The 26784-nt window shown below is 36.7% G+C and overlaps 6 protein-coding genes across 7 annotated transcripts; 3 read left to right on the top strand and 3 right to left on the bottom strand.

The window, feature by feature from the left end:
• Positions 1-220: 220 nt before the first annotated feature.
• LOC131009189 (glutaredoxin-C9-like) lies at positions 221-1033 on the top strand. Its single transcript, XM_057936439.1, has one exon. The coding sequence runs from the start codon at positions 423-425 to the stop codon at positions 744-746; it is 324 nt and encodes a 107-aa protein (XP_057792422.1). The 5' UTR covers positions 221-422; the 3' UTR covers positions 747-1033.
• A 6664-nt stretch (positions 1034-7697) lies between these two features.
• Positions 7698-11640, bottom strand: LOC131009187 (prohibitin-1, mitochondrial-like). 2 transcript variants are annotated; one of them, XM_057936437.1, is made up of 6 exons: positions 11485-11640; positions 10353-10540; positions 9769-9885; positions 9135-9305; positions 8327-8539; positions 7698-8135 (listed from the first exon to the last, which is right to left on the bottom strand). In XM_057936437.1, the coding sequence occupies exons 2-6, from the start codon at positions 10527-10529 to the stop codon at positions 7941-7943; spliced, it is 873 nt and encodes a 290-aa protein (XP_057792420.1). In that variant the 5' UTR covers positions 10530-10540; positions 11485-11640; the 3' UTR covers positions 7698-7940. The 2 variants fall into 2 exon arrangements, with proteins under 2 accessions (XP_057792420.1, XP_057792421.1); XM_057936438.1 differs by having other exon boundaries at positions 10353-10541; positions 11481-11620.
• Positions 11641-14334: 2694 nt separating this feature from the next.
• Positions 14335-15388, top strand: LOC131009186 (fasciclin-like arabinogalactan protein 9). Its single transcript, XM_057936436.1, has one exon. The coding sequence runs from the start codon at positions 14505-14507 to the stop codon at positions 15216-15218; it is 714 nt and encodes a 237-aa protein (XP_057792419.1). The 5' UTR covers positions 14335-14504; the 3' UTR covers positions 15219-15388.
• Positions 15389-16783: 1395 nt separating this feature from the next.
• Positions 16784-20081, top strand: LOC131009185 (proteasome subunit alpha type-6). The gene is made up of 9 exons (XM_057936435.1): positions 16784-17136; positions 17288-17382; positions 17473-17554; positions 17845-17941; positions 18192-18250; positions 18347-18429; positions 18645-18740; positions 19633-19692; positions 19785-20081. The coding sequence occupies exons 1-9, from the start codon at positions 17061-17063 to the stop codon at positions 19875-19877; spliced, it is 741 nt and encodes a 246-aa protein (XP_057792418.1). The 5' UTR covers positions 16784-17060; the 3' UTR covers positions 19878-20081.
• A 74-nt stretch (positions 20082-20155) lies between these two features.
• Positions 20156-20934, bottom strand: LOC131009968 (probable O-methyltransferase 3). The gene is made up of 2 exons (XM_057937364.1): positions 20929-20934; positions 20156-20467 (listed from the first exon to the last, which is right to left on the bottom strand). Exons 1-2 carry the CDS (start codon positions 20932-20934, stop codon positions 20156-20158), a joined length of 318 nt encoding a protein of 105 aa, XP_057793347.1.
• Positions 20935-22089: 1155 nt separating this feature from the next.
• Positions 22090-24086, bottom strand: LOC131009184 (cytochrome P450 76A1-like). Its single transcript, XM_057936434.1, has 2 exons — positions 22919-24086; positions 22090-22845 (listed from the first exon to the last, which is right to left on the bottom strand). The coding sequence occupies exons 1-2, from the start codon at positions 23846-23848 to the stop codon at positions 22234-22236; spliced, it is 1542 nt and encodes a 513-aa protein (XP_057792417.1). The 5' UTR covers positions 23849-24086; the 3' UTR covers positions 22090-22233.
• Between the last annotated feature and the right edge of the window lie 2698 nt (positions 24087-26784).

The raw sequence follows: 26784 nt of genomic DNA, 5'->3' as shown, positions 1-26784 counted from the left end.
GCCTATTTGCGCGCGTCGTATACTTAATTATATTCAGATACTTCTTGAGGTCTCATCACAGTTTTTTTTTTCCGGACATCTTTATTTAAGAGAGAAAGATAATGGTATAAAAGTGTGTAGGCCCATATTTAGTGTAACCTAATAAAAATGATTATCGAAAGAAAAACATACCAAGTTAAGGCACTCTGCCATACCAAATGCATGCGACAGAAATTTTTCAAAAACGGATATTGCGATGGAAAAGTCAGACCCTAAATCTAATAAACGAGTTAGATGAAAAGATGTCACAGCATGTAGTGAAATTTATTACTAGTTAGGACCATTTTTACCCAATTATTTATATCAAGCGCAAATGACGCAACGAACTCATCCCTCACTCCAACCTTTGCTAGTAGGTTTAGAAGAAATCAATTATCAAGAGCATGCAGCAACGGCTCTCCTCGGAGTGGCGGAGCGTGGTGGCGGAGAGCGCCGTGGTGGTGGTGGCGCGGCGGGGCTGCTGCATGAGCTTCGTGGTGAGGCGCCTGCTGCAGTCCGTGGGCGCCAACCCGGCCGTGTGCGAGGTGGAGGAGAGGCACGTGGACGAGCTGGCCCGCCTGCTGGCCGAGGCGGGTGGCGGGCTGCTGCAGTTCCCGGCGGTGTTCGTGGCGGGGCGGTGGTTCGGCGGGACCGAGCGGGTCATCGCCACGCTGATCAGGGAAGAGCTCCGGCCGTTGCTCAAACAGGCCGGAGCCCTGTGGTTGTGAGCTATTATATCAAGATTCTCAAGTTCGAATCTCGTCAAATATTTTTATAGGTCAGAGTCTATCGTATATTTTATATGTGATTTGCAAGTTAATTATTGTACAAGATCGTGAGTTTATTTGTTTGTTTGTTTTTTTTTTTTTATATAGTTTGTAGCCTAGTGTGATTTACCTCTTTGGTATCGTTTGCAAGCTATTGCATAAGAACATAATTTTTCAATGTGCATCGAAGCAGCGGCTTTACCAAAAAAAAAAAATTAATTAATTAACAGTTGATTGAGTTTCAGTTTTCTTTCTTGGGTTGGAAGAAAGTACTAGTTAATATTAAAAATAAAACAACGTGGTCCCCTTAAAAGGAAACCGCGTTGTTTTGTGTGATGCATAATGCTAATGCCCCACTTAAAAATCGCGATGCATAATGTTAATTTTACACAAAATACCGTCGTTTTCTTTCAAGTGGAACGACGTCGTTTTATTTGGTTGTCCGATGTGTCTAGTGTGCCATTCTCAATGGCCATGCCAGATTTAAATTGGGGAAAATGGATGATAGGATTAAAATTAGAAAGTAAAAAAAATGATCAATTTTTAAATTCTGAGGGAAAATAAACTCAGGTGCAATTTCAAAATTCCTAAAAATGTTTTGGATTCACAAAAATTGACCCTATTAAAATAAGTAATTAAATCAGTGTAATTTGAAGAATTTTATATATTAAAGGATTCTTATCTTATACTCCATATAAGTAAAAAATGTATGTATACATATATATTAATTAAACTACTAAATTAGTAAGGATCGATATGTTTACAATTATATCAAAAGTTACAAAGATAACTTTCATAGGAATGAACTAAGTTTTTAAAGATTATGATCTGATAGGTGTGCACGATTTAACGAATGCGATTTTTTTAGATTCATTAATTTTTTTAAGATAGCTTCTTTTTTAAAACAATATTTTTTTAGGGTATAAATAAATCGGGTATCGGGTATATTCGAAATACCTGAATTTTTAATTAAATATATTTTAAATTATTTAATCAAATTTAATTTTTGAAAACCTGAAATAGTAAAATTAAGTTTGAATTGAATCAAGACTAACCCGAATTTTTAATTAATTATATTTTTAAAAATATGAGATTTGTGCTTAATTGTTTATTTTTAATTTGATGTTATATATTATTTGTTAATACAGGGAATTGAAAACGTACACAATTATATAGGGCAATGGCTGAAAATAGGGGCTACATTTTGGATTTTTTTTTATAAGAAAATCGGGTATTAGGGTACCCGAATTCACAGTTTGACTTTGAAAATTGCCATTTTGACCGGGTAATTTAGGGTACTCGAATACCCGACTCGGTATTAGGGTACCCGATTAAGAAATCGGGTTTGGGTCTGGTATTAGGTTTCGGCCTTATTCGGGGCCGGGTACCCGATTTTTTCGGGTAGGGTACCCGATCTCGACCCGATTCACAACCCTAATCAAATAAGGGGGGCGCACGCAAACATAATCTCTATATCATATAAAAGTGAAAAAATAACCGCACACAGACATGATCACCACACCACACAGAGATAGGAAAATAATTGCATGCAGACGGGATTGAACCCAAACTTCTCACAAAGGAAAATCTTTGGGTGCTCAAATTTGCCATTTGAGCTAGCCTTTATTTATGTATATCAGTTTTAATTAATCGATTATTGGAGCAATTGAAATCCAAAAATAAAAAATAAAATAAATTGCAACCTTGAAACTGAATACCAAAATATCGATATTCGATTAACGGAATATCAAATGCTGTTCAGATAGCCTATATCATCTGTTCTCGAATAAGTTTTTTTTTTTTGGAAAACATGTCCTATTTTAAAATATTATATGAAGAATAATGTCAAACTATCTAATTTATCCTTGTTTAATTTCAAGTGCTACTTGACTTTATAGACTCTTCATATTCTCATTAGTTATTAGGGAAAGAAACCAAAAGTGAATTTCTTACTCCCTTCCTTATCATATTGTATCATTTAATTTGTCCAATTACTCCAAGTTATATCTTAGGAATTTTAAATGTTGAAGTGAAACTTTATTGGAGCATATGCACATTTATATATAGTCATTTTGGATGAATAAAAATTATTTTCAGTCACAGCTTTAAAAGATTATATTTTTAAATTAAATAGTCTTAAATACTCGTAATTTTTTATAAAAGAGAATTAAATAGAGAGATGAAGAAGCCACGTCGCAGAAGTGACGGCGTAGACAGTTAGGGTTTCTGCTGTGTTCTTTTCTTTATTTTTTTATGTTGGAGTAATATTTTGTTTAATTATTCTTTCATAAATCTATTACACATTAATTAGAGTGAAATCCATAATCTCTGCAGGTGAAACATGGAATGGAAGGCATGTGAAGATAGCAACCGTTTCAATGTCTTTATATTTTTGCAGGTAGAAAAATTAATATCATTTCTAAAGAGTATAAATATCATTTACTGTCATTTCTTAAAATGGTACGAACAGCTCTCACAAAACATAGTAATTCCAATAATAATAATATAACTTAATTGGTTAGCTTTAAAGTTGGTGGGAATTTGAATTTGGCAACGAAAATCCGTAGAAGTGCTACCGATCGAGGTCTGCAATAACACTTTGAAATATACATCTTTGATTATTCTTTCATATATATAGATATATTCTATACGATCCGTACGTATAGATATGTAAATCCTTTGAAATATATTTAAATCTTGATTGATATAAATACACAGTTTATAATTCTTCTCATGCTTTCTTTTTAAATGAACAATTTTATTTGAGATGACAAGAGGTATATATCTGAATATAATCAATTAACAACCCGCACGCAGGCGATCACCTCATCGCCATCCAAATGGTGGGAAAACATCATCGCATGCAGGCGAGAAACGCCCTGTGTTTGGGACCTCAACACCAAACAATACAACACTGCACGCAGGCGGGAATACAACACCACCTAAAGTGGGAAAACATCACTGCACGCAAATGAGATTGAACCCGAAACCTCTCGGATGCCTCTTTTTAAATGAACAATTAATGATATAATTTTAATTTTTTTTTTAGATAGAATATTATATCATATATAAAATTGAAAATAAAATACAATGAATTATCCAAGCAAGTAAAAACTAGATCATGATAAAATCAATAATCAAGCTAGTATATAAATCCTTTCCAGACCGCACTATGAAGTTTTCTTATAGTACTGTATTTTTTCTTCTAAAAAATAAATGACATAAAGGGTTAATTAATCCAATTTAATACAACAAATGGATGCACATTATTGCAAATTTTGCATGACTTTTCCAATGTTGCATTAATTACTTTTCAACCGTGGCATTAATTAAAAAATAACTTTTACGTACATATGCAATTTTAACACCCCTAATTCTTAAAAAAAAACAACTCATCTGACGTCAAGTACTAATGTTTGTTTCAAACATTAATTTTAACGAGTGGGAGTTCTAAATAGTCATGTTATGGCTAGCCACCAACTAGTTAAATAAAAAAAATAATTTATTTAATTTTTTTTAAAATAAAAAATAAGTTATTTTACTGTATTATTCACATTGTACCTATTTTTTAATTAAAATAAAATAAAAATAAAAAATTACCAAGAAAAATTACAATGTAGACAATATAGTAAAGGGCTAATTGCCTGTAAATCCCTAACGTTTACACGGAATTGGTTTTTGCACCTTTTTTTATTTTTCTTCTTTTAAATACCTAACCTTTCATTTTTGTCTGGAATTTGTCCGGTGACCGGTTTTTTCTTATGCCGGCGCCGAAAATGCCACTGTGGCTGCCGGAACTGATGAGGTGGCAGCCGGAAATTAACATGGTGTCACTTTTGTGACATGTGGAAAAAATATATGAAAAAATTAAAATAAAAAAACATGTGGAAAAGAAAAGAAAAATTCTCCCCTCCCTCCATCGTCTTTTCCCCCTTCCCCCGCTCCCCCACCCGGCGCGCCCCCTGCCACCTCCACCACCGCCAGCGCCGCCACCCACCGCCACCACCACCAGTGCCCGTCAACCTTCAACGCTCCAATTGTGGTGTCGCCTTCCCCCTCCCCCTTTTCAGACCCGCTGACCCCTCCCCCCTTCCCCACCTCGCCGCAGCCACTTCCCCCTCCGCCTCCCCCTTTCCAAACCCGCGTCAGCCCTCCCCGTCGACCTTCAACGCTCCAATTTGATGTTTGCTGTGAATTTGATAGGAATTTGGTAGGAATTTGATGTTTGCTGTGAATTTGGTGCTGGTGGTGGGAAGGACTGAACGAATTTGGTGGTGGTGGTGGCGCCCAGATCCCTTTTCACCCATCGTCTTCCCCCTCCATCAATTGAGGCGCCTGGATCCACCCATCGTCTTCCCCTTTCTCTTCCCCACCCCCAAACCCTAGTTTTCTGAAATTTCACGGAATTGTGTGGGGGGAAGTGGCGACGTCGCGCGACTCCACGAGGCCGAGGCGCAGCGCCTCCGCGACGGCTTCCAGCACAGCTGCCTTGGTCGTCACGGCTGGGATGGATAGGGTGGTGGTGGCGGCAGGGGGCGACGCTGGTGGTGGTCGCCGGCGTGTGGTGGTGGCAGGGGGAGAGGAAGAAGACGGGAGGGGGGGTGGGGGTGGGATTTTACTTTTTTTTTTTAATTTTTTGCCACGTGTCAATTAATAGGCTATGTGTTAATTTCCGGCTGCCACCTCATTAGTTCCGGCAGCCACAGTGGCATTTCCGGCGCCGACATAAGAAAAAATCGGTCACCGGATAAATTCCAGACAAAAATGAAAGGTTAGGTATTTAAAAGAAGAAAAATAAAAAAAGGTACAAAAATCAATTCCGTGTAAACGTTAGGGATTTACAGGCAATTAGCCCTATAGTAAAATATCTACTCCATATCATTTTTTATTAAAAGAAAAATACTCTCTTCATCCCGTTATTGTTGGCTTATTTTTCTTTTTGGGGTGTCCCATTAATATTGACTTGTTTTTATTTTAGTAATGATTTTACACTACAAATAAACAATGTGATCTCACATGCCTTTACACACTTTTAAGCTATAATCTTATTCTCCTAAATACCCGTGCCCAAAAAAAATAGATCAATAATCTGTGTTAAAAAGAAATAGGCCAACAATAATGAGATGGAGGGGCGTAGATTTTTACATATATATTGCATAGATTTATTGTAATCGCACATAGTTAATTTGTCTTGAGCAAGTTTGTGTGATGTGTCGAAAATTACATAAAGTTCACATTTTTTTGAATCCAAATAAAATTTCGTTCACCTATTTCTGTCTCTTCTATCTATTCTAGCTTTCTTGTCATAAATTCCCATCTCAATCAATTCTACGTTTCTCGATCAGATAATGTTAATAGGTAAAAATGTCCACTTCCTTAAGTTTTATAATAAAATTGTCCTAAGTTATAAACTTAGGCATTTTATGCCTTAATTATGTGAAGTACCTATTTTACTCTTTGATGTTGATGAATTTGCTTGGTTTTTTGTGTCCGATCGGTAAAATCATGTGTCCGCTCGGTGAAATTATGTATTCTAACCATCCACCGATCATATGTATTCTTGACTGATAGTTGTCAAATCGTTGATTTTTATGACTGATAATTGTTAAATCGGTCAAATGTGTAAGACTTTCACAGAAAACCAAGCAAACCCATCAAATCAAAGGGTATTTAAAGAACAGGGCATAGAATGCTTATGTTTATAAAAGATAATCCATCTGTCCCAATAATGTTGCCCCCTTTCTTTTGGGCACAGAGATTAAGGAGTGTTAAATTAGTATGGTAAACTAGAAGGTCCCACATGTTTAACAAGAAATTAAGTATAGCTTAAAATTATCATTGTTTCTTCCTCACTTTCCCGGCGACATCAACAGTAGGCGGAGCCACACCTGCGCCGCCCCCTTCCCCGGCGTCGGCATGGCCACCAGCCGCATCGCCGCCTCTCTCCATCCGAAACAGTGAACAAAATCAAGCAAAAGAACAAGAATAAAAATCAAATCTTTAGCCCAATAACAATTTCTTCAACAAATTTTTCATCATCTTCATAGCCCAAGAACATAAATATAATCATTAAATTTTCCATCGTCTTTGCTAACCAAGAACAGAAAAACCAAGAACAATTTCTGGAGAAGCCAAGAACAGGAAAACCAAATTTCTTCAACAAATTTTCCATCGTCTTCGCTAATCAGGAGAGGCCATTTTTCATCGTCTTCGTTAACCAGGAGAAGCCGCTGACGAAAGGGGCTCAAATCTTCGTCCTCAGATGTATTAGGCGAGCCCTAATTTTTGGGGGGAAAAAAAAAGCAAAAATAGAGAAGAGAGAAGGTGGATTTACAGAGGGGGAGGCTTAGATCTGTGCAAATGGGTGCGACGCCGGAGGAACGATGGGGGAAGGAAGGGAAGGTGGCGCCGAAGGAACGACGAGTGCAGCGCCAGAGAAACGATGGGGGAAGGGGGAGGCGGGAGGAACGATGGGGGAAGGGGGGAATTGTTTGCTGGGTTTAATTGTTTGGGGGGGAGGGGGGACCGATAGGTTTAATTAGAATTAATTAGTATTTGACCTCCAAAAAAAGAATTAATTAGTATCTAAAATTTGCATAAAAAGGAAATGGGACAAGATTATTGGAATACATTAAAAAGAAAAGTAGGACAAAATTATTAGGACGGAGGAAGTAGCATTTTTCACATATAACTTAAGGAATAGGGCATAGAATGTTTATGCTTATGTACATGCTTCATAAACTATAGGATAAATATATACAAAAGAATCTACGCCCAACTGTAATGAACAAATGCTCAGAACAAAAAAAAATCTTATGATCAATTGCCCAGAAAGAAAAAAATATATGAAAAAGATAGAATTACTCGAATTTGGGCATCAAACAACAAATATAACACCACAAGCAAAAACAAGATGCAGAAATGCCGATGATTTTACTTGGTCCTGAATGCTCAATCAATCCTTGCAGCAATTATTTTGTATCCAAAACATTACAGGACTCTCACGAAACATGCAATCTTAAGATAATGTTTTTCCAAGGGGCAGTCTCGAAAATCCGATAAAGAAGATCCAATTGTAACTAGCATCCACAATAAGGCTCCTACAACTTGACCGGGTGGGGACGAAACATGAAGCTTGGTCATCTTGAGGGTTATTTACTTCCGAACGGTTTGGTCATGGTTGAGCTCTTGAAGGTTCAGCAACAACTCATCGGAGTTCAAGTACACCTTGTTGGTTGACATAGCAACAGTGTGTGAGATATCCTTGGTTGCTTCAATTCTCCTCAGCGTGATAAATGCCGGATTGTTGGCAATAGCTTGACCAATCAATTGAGCACTCTTGGCTTCTCCCTGGAGACAAGAATGAGGTCAAATTTAAATGAATCCGAGGATCTCACAAAAAGCTCAATCCTACGAAGAGTATGTAGCATACTGAACCAACAAGATTCAAACAATAATAGCATGTGTTTTTATCTTTCTGAGAGCACGTATCTAAAAAAAATACAATTATTTGGAAATATCAGAAAGTAGTAAGCATTTACCTGTGCTCTAATTATAGCACTTTGTTTGTCTTGCTCAGCCTTTTCAACTACAAATTTGGCCCTCTCAGCTTCTTGTGCAGCAACCTGTTTAGCTTCTATGGCAGCAGTGAATTCCCTTCCAAAGGTCAGGGTGGTAATAGACACATCATCCAGTGCCATGTTGAAGTAGGCAGCTCTCTCTGTTAATATTTTCCGTATTTCCCTACTGACATTCTACATCAAGCAAATTACTATATCAGTACAGCACTACAGTTATCTGGGAATTCACAAATTTTATGAAATCGATCTAATGCTAGCCCACTTATTATGAGACTAAATTATTTACTGGTGCATCAAAAAGACATCCATTGTTCAAAACATTTCATTCGAAACTCCATTTCATAATGTACAATCAACTTGGGATTTTCGAGCTCATATACTATCTATTTTGCAAGTACACCCATTCTCTAGTTGCTCAATTAAGTATTGAATCATTCTCACACTCTATTCTGAATTCAGCTACAGCAGATGATTTCTTAAGGGGGTGTTTACTTTTGAGGATTAGCCTTGATAGATAAAAAATAAAAAGGCTAATCCATTGTTTTTCTAAGATAATTTGAGTTAATTTTGTATGATTCACATCCCACTGAAAAAATGGGATTGGAGATGTCCCAGGAATAAGGATAAAAATACTCAATCATGAAAAAGTAAACACCCCCCCCCCCCCCTAAGTGAACTAGCACAGCAATCAAAGGGTTGATATAAGATACAGAGTACATAGTACGTAAACAAAGGACTATTCCTCCAATTTAACATCAGATTAGCCTACCTCTCTCTGGGTGATAAGCTGGCTAGCATTGTATTGCGCAACCACAGATTTCAGAGTCTCATGAATAATTGAAGGCAGCACCCTCTCATTGTAATTTTCACCAAGGGTTCGATAAATAGTTGGCAATTGATCAGGCACTGGACGGGTGAGAACTCGAAGACCAATTTTGACCTGTAGCAATCATACAGTGAACCAAGTGGATGATTAGATTCTTGTTAGTCAGTAGTCGACCTAATAGCAAGATATGAAACTACTCTCTAAGGCTATAGTATGACGTTGAATATTTTCAGAGGGTACAAGAGAAATAGAAAGAAAGTACAGAGAGCGACTAAAATTTTGGAAGCCATCATGCTGTAAGGGCATAACATGCTACAAATTCAACAAGAACTTGCACCCCATTGGGCCGTCCTTTCAACAAAAGAAGTTGGCTGTAGAGTGACAGGGTTATATGCAATGGTGGCTTATAAACTTAATATTTTCTATAGTTTGTTCTCTGAAAGGTACCAAGACAGATAGAGAAAATCAAACTTTCTCTAGCTTAAAAAAAAAGTGATGACCAGCAGAGCCACAAAGGATTATGTGAATAAATGCAGGCAGAGAGGCAGAATTAGGGTGGGTGTCAATGAAAGATTACCATCTGAAGGTCACGACTGCCTGATGTGCTCTCCACAAGATGAGGTCGTGCCCTAACATCATAGATTACTGGCCTTTCGAACCACGGGGCCAGTATGTGTGTCCCTTCAGGATAGACCTGTAAGTCATTTATTAAAGAATAATATAATCAGAAATATACTTTGGTTGAAGTTGATGTTAACATTATTATTAATATAGCTGACCACACAATTACAAAGCAATATATATTGAAGAGCAAAAGGGGTTTTTAATCTTTCCACAATGTCAATACTTGGTACAGATTGACTTCAGTTAAGAGTCTCAATCTCTAAGTTGACTAGGAGTCACCTATTAGCCATAATGTATAATGGCAAAGGAACAATGAGGGAAAAGTAACCAAATCATGTCCAGTTATGACTACAGCAGAATCAATTTTTAACCAAATCCAGACACTCTAAAATAATGTATTTTCTTGTGAGATAAAAACAATGAGTCAGCAAGTACAACAAGGCAAATTTTCCTAGCATTAGAAAATATACATTGGAAGCATAATCTTATAAAAAGAGCATTCAGAGTCAAGTCTGACAGGGATTAAAGGAACAATACCTTATCCTTGACCCCCCAGATGCGGTTGAAAACAATGGCACGGTGCCCTCCCTCAACATTGTAGAGACTGTTGCTAAGTCCGTACAAAGTAAGCCCAGCAATAGCCCCAAAAGAAATTAGCTTGGAGGCCCCATTACCACTAGGCATCTTGGGAACATTGACATTTTTGAAATTCATCTTTTAAAGTGCTGCATATTAGAGAGAGAGATGTCATCAATTTATTTTTCATGTAATATGATGATCAAATCCATGGAAAAAGTCATATCTGATCAAAATAATCAGTTTTAGCGAATATGTTACACAAAAGCTACATAACTCTATCAGTAATTAATTGTCATAAATTGTATGGCATTACTTTCAGGAGCATTATTCCAAGATTAAGGGTAGATCATTAGAATAGCTTGAGCAAATTGAACACAACAGAACTTGAATCCCAATTATTCTGAGTATCTATCACTAGTTATTCAAACAAATGAAATTCTGCAGCTCAAGCATTAAACACAATAGCCAATAAACCAGAGTTAGAGGAATGTACGGTAAACCCAGAGACTGTTGTTGAGAAGTCTTAACCTGAGTTACAAAGGCTGAAATGATAACATAAAGGGAGCAAGAACAGCTAAACAGAAAAGGAAAAATCTCACATTCACACCTTGTTATTAAGTTCAAATGAAAAAATCCTACTTAAAACAAGAAAAAACACTGAAACGGGGTTCTTGGCCAGTGGAAGACAGATCGCAAAAATAAGTAATCAGTTGAAACAGCTTATCCATACCCAATTTCAGCAGCCAAATGGACAAGTCAATCGTACATTCCCACCAAAAAATAAAAGAATTTAAGCATAGAAATTCCAGAAAACAAAGTCCTTAATTTTGAACAAAGGAGACGAGCACACAAACACAAACACAAACACAAACACATCCAACAACTCAGAAATGAAATTGAGCCAAAAATTCCTCACCTAACAACAGATGCTCAAATTCAAAAGATGATGTACTCATTCAATGTCAAAGCCATACAAACAAGTAAAACCATAGCAAACCATGTAGAAACAATCAACCATTTATGCACAAACATCACAAACCGCAGGAAACAGAGCATGAATAGCTAGAAGAACGGTAGATCTAATACATACCTTGATCAAAAAAAAGGAAAGGAAAAATAACAATGTGCAGAGAGGAGAGAGAAATCACGAAAAGATGAGAAGGGTTTTAGAGAGAGATAGACTTGGAGAAGGGGTTAGGGGTTAGGGTTTTTCTTCTCTGATTTCTTTTTCCGTTCATTTTCTTTTTCCTTTTTGTTTTTAGCTCTTCTAGTGTATTCTATGTGGCCCATTGCACGAGATTTGGGCTTAAAAGCCCAATTAATTTAACTATAAATTGGGCTTCAAATTCTATTTTATTTTTAACATTTTTTTTAGATAATTCATAATTGTAACATTTTTTTTGGGACAAAAATTGTAACAAAAATATAAGAGTTAGGTCTGGCATGACAAAAATTCAGGGTTCGTGGATTAGGGGTTGAGTCATACATTGCAACAACTATGCAAATGTATTTTATGCATGAAGTATTTAACCAAATTGCAACAACTATGCAAATCCCAAAGTATTTGAATTGATACTGTGAAAATCAAATCAAGTCGTTGAAGATAAGATATATTGCATATTCTATTATTACTTTCGTCCACTAAGGGGGCATTAGGTTACCGAAATTAAATTTGATTTGAGATTATTTGAGATTGAATTGATCTGAAATTAATTTTGTCATAAAATAGATCGAGACTCATAATTCAATATTATTCATATGTGGCATTGTCCTGAGATTGAATATCGGGTCATATACACACAACTGAACAAAATATCATAAGATTAATCTAATCATTCAAACCGAACAGTCCCTATAAGAGTATACAATAATTATCTGATTTGCCGTCCACAATGAATATATTATTTTCAGTTTTTTGATATGACCTTACTTTCTCTTTTTAACCACAACAACTTATTTTTACATGAGCATGCACTCAATTCAAATAAAACTACTCATTTTTGCATGGTGGGACCCTTTATCCACTAAAAACACATATGCCAACTATTTTATTAAAGCTCATATGGAACTCAAGATAATATACTTTTGATGAACGAAGATAATATAAAATGTGGTGGATTCTGCATAAAATAGAGATAGGGATTGGCCATGCCCTAAAAATCTAGATGCTTAAACTTTTGTAACCGAACATAAAGTGTTTTAAAATAGAGGATCACATATGTATTATTGAGATTACCGTTAGAAAATTCGTCATTTTTTTCTTTATAAATTCACTGTATTAAATAAAGAAATTTAAAAGTCACGCTACAATGAATTCGAACTCAAAATTATTGACTTTAGGCATTAATCCCTTACTGCCAGTCATAGGAAATCCATCATTAATGTTGCAATTAGAACTAACTGATTCGTGCATTTCACCGACGAATGAATGCGATATCATAAGGTCAAATAGGTAGGTGGAATGTTACTATTGTTAAGGGTGTACAAACAAATCACAAAAATCATCTCATCTTAGTTGAGGATAACAACTTTCATGAAATAAAAATGACACACATTATCAACGGCTATCACACTACTTGTATATATCAAGATATGTAACATGTGGTGGGGTATCACAAATGCCATGTTATGCCAGGTTGTGAATGTGCTAATAGTTCACATCATTTGTAATTTGATGCACAAAAATGAATTATAAAAATGCATGCGTAGATACATATAATGTGTATGTATCGTAGTAGGTAGGCAACTTGGAGTTGTTAATTTGGGTCCATTTCAACTTTTGCCAGCAAAGTTTGCAATAATATTTTGAATAAATAATATCGCGGTGCATCGTATATAGAGACAGTGGGAGAGAATTAAACAGTTATAATAATTAATCATATGAAATTATAAAACTTAATATAAGTATTAATTATATAAATATATACGGCCGCCTAAGTTAGTATAACTACAACAATTATGATATTTCTCATAATTAATTAAAAGGCTAGCTAATGATAGTTTTATCATAAAATATTATTGCGATTTTACTATTGGTCGCGAGTCCTTCGCAAACTAATCTTGATTTACAACCATAAACTACTTTTAAACTTATAAATTTAATTGGGTACGTTTATTTTGATGGAAAATAAGATAAAATATATACTTTCACCATTTTTCACAACTTTCATATGTTTATTATGATAGAACTTTTTTTGGAAATGATCGAATATTTTCTCAAGCAGTTTTTTTACATTCATTATTTTTTTCCAATGTTGGATAATATTATCGTGGGAGTAAGGGTGTGAAAATATTTTTCAACATTTATATTTTTCATATCTAATAAACATATGATAAAAAAAAAGAAGAAAAAATAAGTACTATTTTTTCTCAACTTTTCTTATCGATCATTTTCAATCAAATTTATACAGCCAATGCAAACGCACCCTTAGTGTTAAATTCACTAATTAAAGACAAAGTAGCACTTTTTTCATTTTACGGTAATTTTGTCATTTTAATTTGTCCCCTAATTCAATGCCTCTTTCTATTTTTAGTAAAATTATCCTATACAATGCATAAAAGTTGTGATTGTCATTTTAGTTTGTCCCCTAATCCAATGCCTCTTTCTATTTTTAGTAAAATTATCCTATACAATGCATAAAATTTGTGATCGTTTGCACCAGACAAACGATCACGGAGTAAAATTAATTTGTGATTATTATTTTTTTAATAATTATTATTACCTAAAAAAAGAGAAAACACACACTCTCTAGCTGTCTAAATGACTCAAACCCCCAACCTACTGGTTGAAGGAGAAGCAAGCGTCTTATCAACGAGTGCGCTTCATCGTCATTAATTTGTGATTATTATAAATACTAATAACCCGAAATGATTACTTTCTACTTATTATTACTATTTAGGAATGTTTAATTTCATTGGATCTTGTATTTACATGCAGGCTAAATTTCAATAATATATGTCTTTAAGACTTTATCATTCATATCTTGGATGAGCCAAGCAAGCCAGCTCATTCCAACAAAGTCCAACTTCCCCATCTCTTATCCCCCCCATACATAAAACCCATAAAAACCCCCACCACCACCCTCACTCACCCCCACCACCACCACCACAATGGCGCCGCGCTCCTTCCTCCTCCTCCTCCCCCTCCTCCTCGCCGCCTCCGCCTCCGCCCAGTCCGCCCCGGGCCCCGCCCCCGCGGGCCCCATCAACGTGACCGCGATCCTCGAGAAGGCCGGGCAGTACACTCGGTTCATCCACTTCCTCAACATCACCCAGGCCGGCGACCAGCTCAACAACCAGGTCAACAACTCCCACGACGGCATGACGCTCTTCGCCCCGACCGACAACGCCTTCCAGAACCTCCCGCCGGGGGCCCTCAACGACCTCACGCCGCAGCAGCAGGTGCAGCTGGTGCAGAACCACATCTGCCCGAAATTCTACTCCCTCACCGACCTCCTCTCCGTCAGCAACCCCGTCCGCACCCTCACCTTCGGCCAGCCCGGCGGCGACTTCGGCCTCAACTTCACCGGCCAGAACAACCAGGTCAACGTCTCCACCGGCGCCGTCGTCGCCCCCGTCTACAACGCGCTGCGGAAGGACTTCCCCCTGGCGGTCTACCAGGTGGACAAGGTCCTCCTGCCGCGCTTCTTCGACGCCGCCGAGGCGCCGTCGAAGGCTCCCGCCGCCGACGGATCCAAGAGCGGCGGTGGGGCCGCGGACGGCGCGACGGCGCCGTCTACGTCCAACCCCGCGGGCAGCGGCGCCGCGAGGGTGGGCGTGGGGATGGCGATTTGGTTGGTGTGCATGGGATTGGTATCGTCATAAGTTGGGGGAGAAATCAAACTACAATGTTTTTTTGTTTTTTTTTGAATTTGATCGTGTTTTTTTTTTTTTTATTCGATTCTTATTTGATTTGGGGTTTTCACCGATTCGTGTAAAGGAGCTTCTGTGTTGGGGGATTTTTTTAAATTTATATTGGATCTAGTTGAAGGAAATTCACATGCAGGGCAGCTCATGCATATATAATGCATTATATAATAATATGACTTTTGACTTGCTATTAGTTTTGAATAATCTAATTAATCTTGGTTAATCTAATGCGTAAATAGAATGAAGTCGTCTATTTCATTATTAGAGCGATGTTATATCTTGATTAATAATGCATGCTATATATGTCAACGAGAAATTAACATATGATAACAACGCAATGAAACTAATGAATTAATTATTGGCAATAAAATGTACGATGTTGTATAAGTATTTTTTTTTTGAAACTCAAGACGAACTCATATATTAAGGATAGTCCACCGATAGCAAATCACGGAGCCATCGGGGAAAATCAGCAATCCAACAGACAGGTTGCTGACAAGAGCGCGCAAATTGCGCGAGATTATGAGCTACAGTGTGTTGCATTTGTCGCATAAGATAATGGTTTTTATTCTAAAATAATTACACCCGAAAATAAATAGATCGATCATAAAATTTCACCATTCAGTCCACACATAAGGATTAACACGACAAAGCTTCCCTCATCCCATCACCTCGCCTCTCTCCACTCTAAGCCTACCATCAATAATAGGCCCAACTCACTTTATACATCGACTTACTTAAAATAAGAGGTAACATCCTAATATAGCCAAAACCTTTTAGTCATAGGATACTCTAGCAATACAAATAAAAATACAGAAATAATAATATTTCTGATCAAAATACAATTTTAGTGTGTAACAACGTAAAATTCACTTTTACACACTGTCTAGAAGCGAAAAGTGTGTAATAGTGTATTTTATATTGTTACACACTTTTTTCACAAAAGTATATAATAATAGTAAAAATGTGTAAGTGGAAAAGCATGTAACAACTCAAAATATACTATTACACGCTTATACTAATTCAATAAGTTTGTGGTTCTTGTAATAATTTGTTATTATTTCACATTTAAATAGAGTTGTCAAAAATGGTTTGCCTTGATCTAGTTAGTGAGCAAGTCCATACAAGTTTGGCCCAAGTTATTTTCGAGTTAAATACCTATTTGACCCAAAAACAAATTGGACTAGCCCTATACTATTGATCCAATTTTTTTGTACAATATTCTTTTTTCAGATCAAATTGGGCCAATAAATCTACATTGCTTGATTTTACCCCTCAACATGGTCGAGCCCAACCCATAAAACTACAAAATTGCCCAAACATGCCCAAAACTTTGAACTTCAAAAATCCATTTCATAAGGGTTGTGTTTTTTTATTTTTTATTTATTTTTTACTTTTTTCTTTTGTGGATTGCAAAATTACTTCAAAATAATTTTCAAAGTATTAATTGAGAATGAAATTTCTTGTTCTAACAAAAAAGGGGAAAAAAAAAAGAGTAAAAAATACAATCCAGACATTGAAAATTAAATTTTCCTTTTCTTTAAGAAAATTAAAATTAAAATTTCCCCGCACGGACGGGGTTATTTCGGTCTTTCTAGTCATATTTCTTTCTTCCTGTCTTGTGCACAAAGCTTTCTTCTTCATGTGGTATAAAGTATAAACCCAGAAACACACTCTCCCCCATCTCTCCAAAATTACAAATCAAATCTAATTCATTTGAGGAAACGAAAATTTTGAAACAAAATCTTCCGATTTCGTGAAAAAACCGCCAAATCTTAGCAGAAAAAAATTTGAAGAATGAGCCGCGGAAGTGGAGGCGGATACGATCGTCACATTACGATCTTCTCTCCGGAAGGCCGGCTTTATCAAGTCGGTAAGCATTCTACTTCTAAGAAATATGTTTTCGCTAATTTCCCCTCAATCGAATGCCCTAATTTTGGCTCAACTGTGGTTGTCCATTTGCATTTCTCGGCGGATTATTATAATTTAGGGTTTATGAGTTTCTGTTGCCCTAATTTGTGCAGAATATGCCTTCAAGGCCGTTAAGGCCGCCGGAGTCACCTCGATTGGCGTCCGCGGGAAGGACTCAGTATGTGTCGTTACTCAGAAGAAAGTGCCGGTGGGGGTTTTTTTGTCTGTGTGATGATTTGTCTTTTTATTTAGTTTATATTGTGGGTTGAGTTTTGAATATTGAATGTTGTGTGACCAGGACAAGCTCTTAGATCAGACAAGCGTCACGCTTTTGTTTCCCATTACCAAGTACCTTGGTTTGTTGGCTACTGGAATGACAGGTGATTTGTTTGCTTTTGTCTATGTTTTCGTGGCTAATTGTTTCATTAGCTGGGATGGTGTATGTATTCATTATATTCAGTAAGAACTGAGATTTGTCTGTGTAAGTTGTGCTGTTATTAGTAATCTTCTGGTTAATAAGCTTTGATTTTGTAAAGCAGTTCAAAAAGTATTTGGTTAAGTATAAATTTACAAGCTTGTGCTGCAAACTACATTTAATGTGTGGAAGACTTTGCATTCCTTGACTTGTATTTAATGAAAATTGATTTCAATTTGTTCCCCTTCTGTACAGCTGATGCAAGGACTTTGGTGCAACAAGCAAGGAATGAGGCTGCTGAGTTTCGCTTTAGATATGGTTATGAAATGCCTGTTGATGTATTGGCACGATGGTATGGTAGTTTATGATTGTTGTATTTTATTTTCATTGCAGTCTCTGACTCAAGTGATTCATAGTTTCCACACAATTTTTCTTTTGATATAGTTTTGTGGATGTAAATTATGTAGTTGTTTGAAAACTGTACAAGAGATAGTGTCCAGCTGTGTTTGTAATATTCCTATTTGCTTTTAAGATAGTGTCAAGTGTTGAATGCTGAAATACATGTGTTTTCAGTAGTAATGTTAGTCACCTTTATAATGCAGGATTGCGGACAAGTCTCAGGTATACACCCAGCATGCCTACATGAGACCACTTGGTGTAGGTCTGTTGCTTGTCTCATCCTTAATGAGTCTTTCCAGTGTTTGTGCTTCATGTTATATGTTTATCTTCATTAACTCGCTTCATTTTTTGTATAAAGTTGCCATGATATTGGGTATCGATGAAGAGAAAGGTCCTCAGCTTTTCAAGTGTGATCCTGCTGGTCACTTTTTTGGTCATAAGGTAGTTAGGAAGTTCCCGTCTCTGTATCTGTTGTCAATTTTTTAAAATCTTAACAATCTAATTTTAATGTCATTTTCTGAATGCTGATATTGTTGTCTCAAATCATATGTTTTTATTGAATTTCCTTCACTTCTGTATGTTGCACACATTCTCTAGACTTTTTAATGAGAAATATTGTATCTCATTTTTTTGATAGTATAAATAAATTCTGATAGGCAACAAGTGCTGGAGGGAAAGAGCAAGAGGCTATTAACTTCTTGGAGAAGAAGATGAAAAATGACCCTGAGTTCACCTATGAGGAAACTGTGCAGGTAAAACGTAATGCATTATGTAGATGTACCTCTTGTAATTGATGGCAACAGCATCTTGATTTCGTTGTTTAAGTATGCATAGTAACATATATTGTTTTTTGGTGAAACACATTAAAAATCTGCACTATTATTTGATTTTGTATTGGGAGAATTAAGATTCGTTGGCAGGAAGACAAAAACGTTCATGAACTTGTTTCTTCTTTTCTTTGGTGTGTAATGACTAATGAGTGTCTAATTGAGAGGATTGCCTATTTTGAGATGGTAATTGCTAGGGATACACCCTTCAAAAATATTAGGTCTTATAGTATAAGATATATCTCCGTCTGTAAATTCCTTTCTTGTTTGGTACACCATTACATGGATAATGTGGTTGGTACTAATTTTCAACTGTACACATCTTACAGCAAAACTTTAGAGGTAGTTTTTGAATAACATATTCAGCTCCAGCTATATCTCCTCCCAGTTCAACCAAACTTTTTAAACCTTACACAGAAAACTGCTACTTCTTCAATTTACATTGCTTTGATTTCCTTTTGGTTTTAGAGTACAAAATTAAAAGGTTAATGTATATCAAGCAATCTTGTGTTATTATAGATATTTTTGGTTTGACAACTCGATGAAATGAAACATAGTCGATCAAGATTATGTTGTTTCGACAAGTGCACAAGAAGTCTTCTCGAGTCTTTTAACTTAATTTTCATTGAAAAATGAAATAACAGAAATTTGAGAAGTGTCTTAACTCCAGATGCTAAATGTTGGTTTGAAACTAGAGAATCGTTGTGCTTGGTAGAAAAATGTTATTTTACATCCGAGCTGCGTAAGAGGGGAATGATAATTGCATGAGTATGTAATTATATATGACTAAATGATTTTTCAAATTTTCTCTTTGCAGACTGCCATTTCAGCCCTGCAATCTGTTCTACAGGAGGATTTCAAGGCCAGTGAGATCGAGGTAATCTTCTAGTTGCGTGGTTTGAATATAGCATGTTTTAATTCTTGAAAATGTGTTAAAACGCTCTGCTTCACAACTTTTACCTCCGGCAGGTTGGTGTTGTGAGGAAAGAGGATCAACTTTTCAAAGTTCTGTCGACTGACGAAATCGACGAGCACCTGACTGCAATCAGCGAACGTGACTAGTCTCCGAGTTGAGATTTCAGAAACTACGTCTGATGATGGATAGAGAGTTGAAGGCCTTCTGTTTTAATTGAACTATCATACTGCATCCTTGTCATTTTATGGCCTATGTTTGAACTTCATAATTTGTCTCAGTCTCAGTATTCCTGTTGGTTGTCATCTAAATTAACAGTCTATTTCGATCGCAATGACATCAAAGTTCCATCTCGTGCTTTTATTATGAAATGATACAATAATCATAGATACTTTCTTTATTACATGACATGAGTCATGAACTTTTCTTATACTAGTAAGGGATAAACCTCAGAGAGAGTGATGTTGTAGCTGCTGAATCCAGCGTCAGCGAACATCGATGCCCATTCTTTCTCGTCGCCTACTTTTCCGTTGAGATACGTAAACATCGCGGCGTCGTAGAGGAGTTGTTCTTTCGTCGCCATATTGGCACCTCCATGGTTGTTCAAAACGATGTCGATGATCATCACCTTCCCGGCACTCTCATTGCTGCTGCTGCCTATTGCTTCTCTGCATTTCTTCAGTATTTTCACACTGTCTTCGTCGTGCCAGTCGAGCAGAACGGAGTCGCGCAGAAGGGGCTGTGCTCGAGGTTACAAATGTTTAGAAGAAGAAAATTATAGTGTAAATGTATGTGAGTACATATTTGTTCTAGTGAAAATTGATTGTCCCAAAAGGAAATAGGTCAAGTTGAGACAATAAAAAAAAATGTACTATGCTAAGTCAAGTGAAACGAAGTGAGTAATAAATTAAAATTGAAGAAAGAAAATGGTAAAAAACTAAAAAGTATATATATGACACCATAGTGAGGCATCAATTTTAGATATAAAACATGTTAATTACCAATTAATGAATGAATTTTCACCCACTTTACAATTTCGAAACAACTAATGTTGCAATGGGTTAACTCGTACATGGGCTATATACGAGACGCCCCTAATTCCCATTAAAACGGGCCGGGCTTTTAGGCCCAGTCCATTTGCTGTTAGACTCTGTCTCTCATGATTCAATACTTTATGCAACAGTTGGGCTTTTAAATTACCTGCATATGTCTCCGATTTAGACTTTGTTTGGCTAAGCTTATTTTTAAAAATTTATAATTAAGCTCTTAAAATTTATAAGATGTTTTAAAAGTTATAAAATAATTTTTTTAAAAAATTAGTGTTTAAATAATAATTGAATTTATAAGCTATAGAAATAATTTTTAGTTAGAGAGAGAAAATCGAATAGAGATGAATTTGAGAGGTATATGATGAAAATAAAAATTATAATTGAACAATATTTATAAAATAATAGTTACATATAAGATTATGATAAAATAAGTTAGGGTGGATGAATTTATTTTTGGAGATATTATATATTCTCTAAGCTTATTTTTAGAGCTTACAAACTGTTTTAATTGACATTATTTGATTGGTTAGATCGTGAACAAATTTGAACATATAAAAGTATAAAACTATTATTTCAGTATAATTTATTATTTATGTTTGAGATATATTTAAATTATAGCTCGAACTTTGATTCATTGTAATATTTCAGTTGAATTTTAAAATATTATAGATATAGCTTATAATTATCTCCAATTTTAAATATGCCAAGTTAAAATTCCTGGCCAAATTAAGCCGATGTGCTTATAGAATTTAAAACTCTCTTGTACCATTCTCATTGGTGACATTCATGTGATTATTACCCATATAAGATAAAATTTGTAAATTAAAAAAATAAATGTAAAAGTCCCATAAATGTGTGACATTGGTTGGCCAGCAGCTTCAATGTCAAGAAAAAGGCATGGCTATGTGGCACAATCTCATTATTGAGTGCCACTTAATTATATATATAATTTTTAAATATTAATGAGAGTAGAAATAAGATGAAAGTTACATCACGTGAATGTCACAAATGATAGTAAAAACAAGATGAAGATTGAATTGTATATGTAAACGAGAGAAAAATAAATATTTTAATTGAGGAGTGGATTGAAGGAAAGTCACTGATGGTAATAGTCTTACGTTACATGAAAATTAATCGAGATAAATAGAATGTACATGTTTCTAAAGTTTAAAGTTCGAGCTGTAATTTAATAATAATCCTTTGTATTTTATAATAGTAATAAGATCTTGAATATCTATTTGTTAGCATAAAAAATGACGAATTTATGTAAAATTGATATCACTACTATAATTTATGGAGATAACACAAAGTATTATAGGGAAATATTATGAAAAGGTGCCAATTATAATCAATCTACAAATACTGAGACTAAAAATTTCTCCAAACACAAAATCCCAAAATTCAAAACATCACATAAAAAGCAGCTGCCGCCTTCAACAGCAAGGGCAGTGAGGCATTACGCCGAGCACCTCCGCGGCGTGGCCATGAGCGGCACCAGTTTCCTCACCGTGACTCCCATCCTCTCCCTCTCATCCATCATCGCCTTCCTCCCGACCTCATCCACTCCCCACTCGAACTCGTGCAGCAGATTCTCCAGCACCAGGTGCAGCATCCGGTGCGCCAGCGGGATCCCGGCGCAGATCCTCCGCCCCGCGCCGAACGGGATCAGCTCGAAATTCTGCCCCTTGTAATCCCTCCCCGACCCCAAAAACCTCTCCGGCTTGAACGCCGCCGCCTCCTCCCAGCGCTGCGGGTCCCGCCCGATCGCCCACGCGTTCACGAACAGCTGCGTGTTTTTAGGGATTTGGTACCCCATGAAATTGACCTCTCGAACCGCCCGCCGCGGCACCAGGAAGGGGATCGGCGGATGCAGCCGGAGCGTCTCCTTCATCACCGCCTGCAGGTACGGGAGATCGTCGATGTGCGCTTCCTCGAATCTCTTGCCCTCTCCGACGACGCGCGCGAGCTCGCTCCTCGCCGCCGCCATCGCCTCCGGGTGGCTCAGCAGCTCCACCATCGCCCACTCGATCGTGCTGCTCGTCGTCTCCGATCCGGCGAGGAACACTTCCTGCGGTAATTTCTATCAATTAATTCTCGATAAATTGTTAAATTAAGGTTTGCCTTTTAATTTTTTTTTTTACCATGATGATAATGTGGAGTTGGTGATCGGAGATTTGATCGGATTCATCCTCGCCGTTTCCGCGGTATTCTAGAAGCACCTCTAGGAAATCCTTTTTCGAATTAGGGTTTGATTTCTTCTCTCTAATCCGTTTCTCGACGAATCCGGCGACGATCTTCAACGTCTTCCCCATTCCGCGATCAATCTTCCGCCGCAAGCCTTGAGGATCGAGCCACCTGAGGCAGGGGAACAAATCGACGATGTTGGGCTGGCCGGAGCAGCTCATGAGCTCGATCATGGCGGCGAAGAATTCCGACCCCTCCTCCGCGTCGGGGCTGACCAGATCCTGCGACAGCATCAGGTTCGCCAGCATGTTGAACGACGCCAGGAACACGAACCTCGCCACGTGGACCCCACCCCCGTCGCATGTTCGACTCGCCCTAACTGCATTGCCCTTCCCGGCCTCCCGCCCGATCCACCCCACCATCTCGCCGACGCAGCGCCGTCGGACCGCCTCCGACTCGCCGATCCGCTTCTGCACCAGCATCTCCGCCGTCATCATCCGCTTCATCGCGCGCCAGTAGGGGCCCGGGGGCGAGAGCGACACGGCCGCCCGGTCGAAGCCGTGGGCCCGCATGACCTCCGTGATCGTGCGCTCGACGAAGCTCGCGTCGTGGTTCTTGAAGAGGTCGGCCGCGGCCGCGGCCGTCTGCACGACCATCGTGTCGATCGAGCCGATCCTGAGCCACACGACCGGGCCGTGCTCTCGGCTCAAACCGGCTATAGTTTTGTGCGGCATCGGGCCGAGCTCGAACATGTTGCCGAACACCGGCCACCCCCGTGGGCCCGGGGGCAGCCGGGACGCGCTCGAGCCCGCCCGTTGCCGCCGGTAGTGGAGAAGGACCACGAACGGTACCAAGAAACCAACACATAGTGTCCATATCCAATCCATAGCTTACAAATAGTGTTAATATAATTTGATCAATGGTGATCACTCTATACTATATGTATACATATTTGCCATTGAATATACAAAACTGTGAATTGAAAGATTCCTTCTTTTTTCTCTTTGCTTCCAACATTTTTGTCTCGAGTGAAAAACACTGTGCTCGAATCTTGTTTGGCAGTTATGCTATTTTCAGCCGTCTCGTTTGTTCTTTTATGCCACATCATTCATATTAGTGTATGTTATCGTGTGTGTTACTGTTAAATATTCCCTTCGTTGCGAAGTTTGATCATTTTTTTTTCGATACAAATTTTAAAGAATTACTAGTAAAAAAAGAAATTATTATGTAAAAAAAATGCTCAAATTATGCGTGACAATTCAAAAAAAGTACTGCTCAAGTTTTACTCAAGTTTTACGGGAGGAATGAATTATTATATAATTATTATCTAATCGAGTAAAATATGAGATGTGGCATGAAAATCAATCATGTCTTGTCGTAGATTTGGCAGAAGAGAGAATAATTGTACTGTGTGTGTTGATCTAATAGTATGGAGGGTAAATTAATGTTGTAATTAAAAAGAGAGATTAACTATGTTTCTTTGAGTCAACAAAAGCTGGCCAGGATAAGTTTGTTTAATGAGATGAGATTAATTAAGCATGACTCACTAATCACTTTGTCGTCTCAAGTTGGGCAGATAAATGGAAATGACAAATTGATTTTGGGAGTATTAATATACCAATTAATTAACTTAGAAAATGGCGTGGGGTTGAGTGTTTTTAGCTTCTCTCGTGCATGCGTGATTATTATATTAGTTTGTGGGTTGCCACAACAACGTGGCTGCATAGATTTATTGTTATATAAATGCAAAATGGTTGTTACTTCTTACTTGTGAGTTAGGTGAAACTGAATTTTATTCCAACTTATATTATGTCTCGTCAACTCTCAAGAGAGAAATAAATATGATACTAACTAGGTACATGGGAACTTTTGAACCAACAATTTTATGTATATTAAGGGGCCGTTTGATTTGCAGTTTAGGATTGATTAGGATTAAAATTATCTTGAGAAATTAGTGTGGATTAGTGTGGATTTATATTATTTTATGGGTGTTTGATATCATGACTACTTAATCCTATATTGTGTTTGATTTGCATAGGATTATGTTGGATTATATTATCTAATACCAAAACTATCCTCATATAATTTTAAAAATATCATGTATGTCCACCATTACTTGGGCATTTGCATCGATATGCGTGAGAAAGGGTAGCAGAATTTTTATCCAACTTCGCAGTATTAAAGTTATCCGAGGGGGGAGGCCGGATTATTAGTATGGGTTATTCCCACAAAATAGCATGTAGAAGTAGGATTAAGTAGGAGTTGACCACATTAATAGAACATGATATCAAACATCACATACCTATATTAATTTAATTTATCCTACCTATAAACCCATATCAAACAGGGCCTAAGTTTAAGGTTTTTTATCGTCTCAAAAAAAAAGTTTAAGGTTTTTTATCGTTATGCGTCAAGATGTAATTGATTGGCACCCAATACAATACACATATTATTTAATCATAATCAACTACCATAAATGAATACTAGTATTACAGATAAAATGCAACTTAATCTGACAAAGGCTCCCTATATATATATATATATCTGATTCATTTTATTTTACTTTTATATGGTGGGTCATTTTCAATAAAATTATTGTGTGAGAGGTGAGGTTTAAATCACCAATCTCTTGTCTCGAGGGCAGACACCACTGAAAGAGAATCACGTGCACCTCATGAAGGTTATTTTTTTCAAAAAATTATTTATCTTTGTTTAATACTAGCATATAAAATCATGAACTTTGAGTACTATATTCTTATTTTAACCTCTAAGAAAAGAGTATGTATGTAACACTACGAACTTTGGTTATATTCTGATTTTAATCTCTAATAAAATATTATACGTGTAAATATTTAAACTTTTAATTATTTTTTATTTTAACTATGGGAACAATATCCGGCCACATGCATAATATTTTAATCTTACGTGGCTTATAACTAACTGATGTGGCTAATAAATGCTGACCGATGCGGTTAAAATCACGCAAAATGTGTCCTAATTAAATCTGACAACGCCATCAACCCTTTATCTTTCTAGCAGTTTTATATAATTTTTTTTAAATTACAAGATACATATAAGAAATTGAATATATATTATAATAAAATAATTAAAATTCAAATTAACAATCCAACTGATATAAATCGGACCAAATAACTGAATAAATAAAAATACAACTCACACGATGTCGGTAGGATACATCGGTGCTGTGGTGTTGTTAGTTATATCACCATTTCCCTTTTTCATTGGTTTCGTCTCCTTTGTTTTTCTCTCTTTTTTTAATGAGTTTATGAAATTTTCGTGGGGCCCTTCTCTTTTTACTTTACTTTAAGTTTCAATTGTTAAATGTTAACCCATTAAATATCTTCATATAGGTTCTAAATTTCCAAAAAAATTAAAAATTTAAAAAAATCTTCATTTAGATTATTCGTACTCTAGATTTATTGGGATGAGATTAATTATATGTTCCACAGTTTTGCTCATTTAAGTTTTTTATACCTAAACATTTTAGAACAGTTATAAAAAATTTCAGTCCTGCAAATTCGGATGTGTACGTTTTTGAGCTTTAGAAAAAGTGATCAGCTACCAAATATTAATTTCTTAATTTTTTTATATCTTTTCAAAAGAATTCTGGTATTGAAAATGATCAATTAGATATTTTTATGATTACATTAAGGGCTCACGTAATATACGGTATGATATAAGGTGCGATAATATTTGATATGAATAAAAGTTAACTATTACAAGCTTGTGGACTAATTCTAATTATCTATATACATACTCTATTGTGCAGGTTAAATTACTACATATATAAATTGCACAATAA

Source organism: Salvia miltiorrhiza, chromosome 2 (genome assembly GCF_028751815.1).
Source record: "Salvia miltiorrhiza cultivar Shanhuang (shh) chromosome 2, IMPLAD_Smil_shh, whole genome shotgun sequence".
Classification (NCBI taxonomy): Eukaryota; Viridiplantae; Streptophyta; class Magnoliopsida; order Lamiales; family Lamiaceae; genus Salvia; species Salvia miltiorrhiza.
This window is presented reverse-complemented; position numbering and strand designations above follow the sequence as displayed.

Bases quoted from the DNA above. Each gene is read 5' to 3' on its own strand.
- LOC131009189 (XM_057936439.1), top strand. From the start codon at position 423: ATGCAGCAACGGCTCTCCTCGGAGTGGCGGAGCGTGGTGGCGGAGAGC.
- LOC131009187 (XM_057936437.1), bottom strand. From the start codon at position 10,529: ATGAATTTCAAAAATGTCAATGTTCCCAAGATGCCTAGTGGTAATGGG. The intron at 9,886-10,352 runs GTATTGTTCCTT...AATGACTTACAG, and splicing joins TCTGGGGGGTCAAGGATAAG to GTCTATCCTGAAGGGACACA. The intron at 8,540-9,134 runs GTAGGCTAATCT...TGCTTGATGTAG, and splicing joins AGCTTATCACCCAGAGAGAG to AATGTCAGTAGGGAAATACG.
- LOC131009186 (XM_057936436.1), top strand. From the start codon at position 14,505: ATGGCGCCGCGCTCCTTCCTCCTCCTCCTCCCCCTCCTCCTCGCCGCC.
- LOC131009185 (XM_057936435.1), top strand. From the start codon at position 17,061: ATGAGCCGCGGAAGTGGAGGCGGATACGATCGTCACATTACGATCTTC. The intron at 17,137-17,287 runs GTAAGCATTCTA...TAATTTGTGCAG, and splicing joins AGGCCGGCTTTATCAAGTCG to AATATGCCTTCAAGGCCGTT. The intron at 18,251-18,346 runs GTCTGTTGCTTG...TTTTGTATAAAG, and splicing joins CATGAGACCACTTGGTGTAG to TTGCCATGATATTGGGTATC.
- LOC131009184 (XM_057936434.1), bottom strand. From the start codon at position 23,848: ATGGATTGGATATGGACACTATGTGTTGGTTTCTTGGTACCGTTCGTG. The intron at 22,846-22,918 runs GTAAAAAAAAAA...AAATTACCGCAG, and splicing joins AACTCCACATTATCATCATG to GAAGTGTTCCTCGCCGGATC.